The sequence below is a fragment of the Patiria miniata genome, unplaced genomic scaffold, assembly GCF_015706575.1.
Source record: "Patiria miniata isolate m_02_andy unplaced genomic scaffold, ASM1570657v1 HiC_scaffold_27, whole genome shotgun sequence".
In the NCBI taxonomy this organism is placed as follows: domain Eukaryota; kingdom Metazoa; phylum Echinodermata; class Asteroidea; order Valvatida; family Asterinidae; genus Patiria; species Patiria miniata.
Genome location: NW_024037066.1, coordinates 5764156 through 5769690, shown reverse-complemented (window position 1 = coordinate 5769690; position 5535 = coordinate 5764156). Strand labels below are relative to the sequence as shown.

At 42.1% G+C, this 5535-nt stretch overlaps 1 protein-coding gene across 1 annotated transcript; it reads left to right on the top strand.

The window, feature by feature from the left end:
- The first annotated feature begins 2002 nt into the window (after positions 1 to 2002).
- On the top strand, positions 2003 to 5249 carry LOC119734576 (neuropeptides B/W receptor type 2-like). The gene is made up of 2 exons (XM_038208113.1): positions 2003 to 3004; positions 5103 to 5249. Exons 1-2 carry the CDS (start codon positions 2003 to 2005, stop codon positions 5247 to 5249), a joined length of 1149 nt encoding a protein of 382 aa, XP_038064041.1.
- The last annotated feature ends 286 nt before the right edge of the window (positions 5250 to 5535 follow it).

The window sequence follows — 5535 nt, the reverse complement described above, 5'->3', positions numbered from 1 at the left end:
TGTGCATTGTTTTTGGGGTTTTTTTTGGCAAGCTATAATTCCATCAAGTTTTAAAGCTTTGTGTAGATACTGCAAGATTTTAACATTCTACTCATGACCTATAAATGCACTATTTTGCAAAAACGCTTGAAGCAGATCAATAAAGATTGGTTTTAACTAGTATCCAAAGAAGTGCTGAAATTGTTCACCCAATCACCGCCCAAATTTCTGTGATGCACAGTCAGAAAATACTCAGCACGTAATTGTCCAACACACGCACACACACACACAAGTGTGTATTTGCCTGCAATCGGGACCCCCTATTGTCCCTCTTTTGGTTGTACTCTCACTTTTTAGGAAGACCTCCCATATGTTTTGTACACATCGCCAAATTGGGGACCTCCGGGAATTGGGGACCTCCGGGAATTAGGGACCATTTTGTCCTAGATTGTTCAACGTCCACTATTGAATGCAGAAACAAACTCATACACACCATGATTGGCATTCGCGCATACTCCAAAACTTGGTTTCTTGCACTAAAGGGCAGGACAACTCGTCAAAGCGTATACATGTAGCAACAAATCAAATTTAAGAAGCATGAAGTGAGGCAACTATTCTCGTCTTTGTGGCCAGGTCTCCACTTAACTATCCGGAAAATAAAAGAAACAAAAAAGGGACGCCCTGTGGATGAAACCACGCCAAACTGTTGTAAAGCTGTCAGATTCAGGAACGGATCCCGGGAAACTTTGTGTGAAGTGTAGGAGGGGAATTCAGTCTTGTACCAAAAACAGTGAGGCTACTTCAGTTGTGTGATGTTACAAAACGTCTTCCGACTTTATTACAACTGTGCCACAATTACAATGTACATCTTCTCTCTTCCATCGCCAAAAACCAACTCCCTTCCAAAATTCTTTTAAATCACAGAAAACAAATTTCTTTCCCAAAATATTATTATCGAAGTACTTTAGCGTACGCATGCGTGCACGCGCATGCACTTATGTAACGCAGCTGTTCACGTGCACACCTGTTTTTGTGCTCACTGTTCACGTGCCATGCATAATTATAATTACTTTCCACGTCACTACACTGTCTCTTTCCCAGTGCACATGTCACTCTATTAACATCACGACAACGACCCACTTCTTACCCTACTCCCCCACCCCCTGGATACTTTCTTTTAGTAAACAGTTGATGTATGACCAGTAACTGCGTGATTACCTGACTATTAGGGTTTATCTTTATAAACCATCCGTGCTTTCATGGTTCAAATTAGAATCAAATTTCCATTGAGCCTGGTATAGCTAATGATTGGAGAAAACAAAGTACATGTACCCTATTGGAAATACTGTATAAGACAGGCATAACATGTAGGTTGTCATTTAATCAAGTTTAATACGGGGGGAAATGATACCAGTATCAACCTAGAGCATTAATACATCACTTTATCATCACGAAGGAACGGGGCAGGGGAAATTTGTCAAGATTAGTTTGGACTGGAAAGTCAAAGGCTTCTCACTTGTTACTCATTAAACGTTGAGAGTTAACAAAACGGGGAGTGTTCCAGTTGCACAGCATATCATGCCACTTCTCTCTCTAAAACCCAGTAAACTTGCACCAGCAATTCCACAGTTGGTTGGTAACAGTATATCCCTGCTTCCGACATGGGAATGTTACTGTTTGCAGTTCACGGTCTGCTGAGACACGAGCAGATACATAATTAAGTTTTCAAGCACTTAATTTGGATTTGGGTGGATTCTTCTTGAGTTTTGGGGGTTTTTTTGGGGGGGGGAAGCAACACGCTTCTATATTTGACTAGACTATAAGGATTGTGAGCGGATAGACAAGTGTGATCAGTGTTCTGACAGCAAGCCCATGATAAGCATCTTTCTGTGGTGAAGAAAGACACAAAAGAACAAGATAATAACACTCACACCAAATTACAGTGTTCGTTGAGATTTCAACTGTGTTGTCATCAGTGCATCATAGCATTTGAGAAGTGCTTAATGGCATTTTCTGAGCAGGAATGGAAATCATGTTGGATGAGGGGAACATGAACGAGTCACAACCGCCTACTACGACAACGGACACACTGGCAGATGATCTTCCCGCACTGGTTGCCATGACGGTATACATGTCACTGTTGGCAATCATGGGCCTCATCGGGAACATCCTTGTCATCGTGTCCGTGGCTATTTCGCCCCGCCTCCGGACCACCTCCTACGCGTTCATCGTCAACCTCAGTGTGACTGACCTCGCGGTAAATGTCCTGGTCATTCCAGTCATGACAGTGTCCTTCTACAACTACGGCTGGCCCCACATCCCATTCTGGTGTCGCTTCGTTGCCTACATCTTCTGCCTATCCATTGGCATCTCCTTCGTGACCCTAACCATGATTGCTGCGAATCGTTACAGTCTAGTCTCCTGCTCCCGGAGAGTCCGCCTCAAGTACTGTGGCTGGAAGGGAACCACCCTCTGTCTTTTCTTTAACTGGTTCTCTGCTTTCTGTTTGGTCCTCTTCCAAGAGTTTTACTACAAGGCTACTGTCCGCTATGACACAGTTCTCCGCTTCTGCTACCCAGACAGCAGTGAACCCGCCACCTACTGGTACCTAAGCGCCATCTTAATCTACGGCACACTAATCGGATTCATCCTCATTCCGATACTGTACTGTAAGACGTTCCACTCCTTGCAGGTCAGCCGGAGGCGCACCGAGACATGGGCCCGGCCAGCTGGGAAGACAAGACCCAGGAAACAGAACAATCAATCGCAGCGCAGGGTGCACCCGGCTGAGGTGAAACTCACCAAGCTAATGGCCGTCATCTTCACTGTCATCATCATCTGCTGGACCCCTCTCTGGGTGGTGCACTTCTTCAAGTTGACCTATGACATCCCAAAAGGGGTGGAACGCTTATGCATCCTACTTGTTCTGACAAACTCCTCCATCAACCCTTACCTGTACGCTTGGCTCAATAAGAATTTCCTTCGCGCCTACAAGAAAGTCTTACTCTGTGGCAGAAATCGTAAGGTAAACAGCCTTGATATTGTTGTGTAGAGGGAGACATCAGAGTTCTTGAAAGTTTCATTCAATTTGAAATTAACATTCCAACTTTGTACCGTATGCAGAGTAATAATTGAAATGATAATTTGCTCAATTTCTTTGCAATCAGTCAACCTGTAATGGTTTTAAAGTTGGTAAATTATCATTAAATGAAGACTGGGAAACAATAACTGAATTATGAGTGAGTTGTATTATATAATTGTACAACTTTTGTGTGATGTTATGTATGGTTTCAAGGCATACAATTTTTTGTTGGAAGGGGGTTGTGAAGAGAAATTAGCACAATGAAAATGTAGGGGTGCATTGCTTTTTTGGGGGCAGGCTTAAGTAGAAAACATTCGTATAATTTCATCAATTCTAAAAGCTTTGTGAAGATACTGCTAGGTTCTAAAATTCTTTTCACAACCTACAAATGCACTTATTTGCAAAAACACTGGAAGCAGATCAATAAAGATTGGTTTTAACTAACTATTCAAAGAAGTGCAGAAATTATTCACCCAATCACCGCCCCAATTTCTGTGATGCAGAGTCAGAAAATACTCAGCACGTAATTGTCCGACACACGCACACACACACACACAATGGCAGCGTTTTCCGCATTGGCATATACTCCAAAGCTTGGCTAATTACACTACATGGACTGATGAATCGTTGCAGCATATAGCAACAACTCAAATGTAAGAAGCATAAAGTGAGACACCCTTTGGATGAAACCACACCAAACAGTCACATTGATTAGTGAGGTACCTTAGTGAAAAAATCGTGACACAGTGGACAAAAGCACCATTTTTTCACCAAAGCATCTCCATGGTATACCTTTTCGAAAAAAAGACGGACGCAAAAAATTGGACGATGGGAAGGGCATGTATGACGTCATTATGACGTCATCAGCTAATTATTACATGAAATATATATAAATTGATAATATCTTCTGAACTACAACCGTCACAACAACAAAAGTCGCATCAAATGAAAGGGAACAACAAGATCTTTCATTTGAGTGGTATGTCAGGAGCGTGGAATGTAGTAAAGGGTGGTTTTTGGGGCCAAAAAGCACTTTTTTGGTCAAAAAACCTGATTTTTGGCTAAAATCATGTATTTTTGTTTGGCACCTTGTTTAACATGCAAACCGTATTTGTTATTGTGAGATTTTGTTCTGAAGTCAGAGAAAAAGGTTCAAATTCTATGCCAAAAGAGTTTTTGCAATTGATTATTATTTTTTATAATTGATTATTAGTATCTTAAATGCTTACACTTGTTCCTTAGATAGGTGGAAAAACTGCAGTTACCGTAAGGAAAGTTATCACCATTTTAGGGTATGGGCCAAAATGGGACTTAAGATTTCCTGTATTACCTTGATAAGGCCCAAAAAATAGTTCTGCTTCCCATTACATGGCATTTGAAAACAGGGTTGGTAGGTAAGGATTTTTTTGTTTGTGTACAATCATATATGGAAGCGTCTGCGCTTAGTCAAGGGTGAAAGGGAGAAATTGATTGTTTTGGTTTTTTTTCTCATTTTTCCCATAAAACAAATTAGAGTAGGGGCTGTCAGAATAGGGTAGGTAGGGAAGCCGGAAGCAGAACAGTTTACTATCATATTTTTTGGCCTAATACATAGTTTAGTTACCAGCAAATAGATGGTATGCATTACTTTTATCAATGCATGTCCAGTTTGAGGAGACTTTTGAATCAAGACCTCCAACAAATCATGCATAGGCCTACGTTCTTTTTATATATCGAAAGTAAAAAAGCTTAAACTGTTGTGCAACAGCCCACAAATAAAAGCTTACCACTTTGTATTCATTATGTTGAAATTGATTTTTGAAACCAATGCATTTAGTGGTGAGACTCCTTTTTGCGTCTCAAAGTGCCTGAAAATGTAAAGTTGTCGTGGAATCGCACATAAACAATCAGAATAAGTCAGGAGTAAGCCTAATCCATTTGGGGTCAAATCGGTTAGGATGTGCTGGGATGAAATGGAGAAATGAGCAGCCCTATCTCCACTGAAGTACTCCATTGCATAGCACAGCGTCTCAACATTATCATCTTCCAATAAAATTCTAAGGACCAGTTCTACGAGGAACTCAACACCACCATCAGAGGTATCCCTGTCGTAGAACAACTGTACCTCCTTGGCGAATTCAACGCCCGAGTGGGATCTGACCACAACTCCTGCCCAGCTGCATCACTCACGTTGGCGTTGGCAAGCTAACTGAGAACGGGCAGAGGCTGCAGAAGCACCTCAGATCCCGTCACTGGCTTCAGCTTCGTCTCATCATCACAGGAAGACCCTCACGAAACTGCGTTCTCATCACACGCAGCGCTGACTGTAATACAGACCACTCCCAAATAAACAGATCCACCGCTCAAGGCAAAAAAGACGCCCATACTTCAAACGTCGCCAGGACGTCAATCCCAGATCTGTGCAACACGAGGAATCTCCCTCCTCGGTATCGTTAAGAAGGCCTTTGCCCTTGTAGTGCTGAACAGATCGCAGC

Bases quoted from the DNA above. Each gene is read 5' to 3' on its own strand.
- LOC119734576 (XM_038208113.1), top strand. From the start codon at position 2,003: ATGGAAATCATGTTGGATGAGGGGAACATGAACGAGTCACAACCGCCT. The intron at 3,005-5,102 runs GTAAACAGCCTT...TAAAATTCTAAG, and splicing joins TCTGTGGCAGAAATCGTAAG to GACCAGTTCTACGAGGAACT.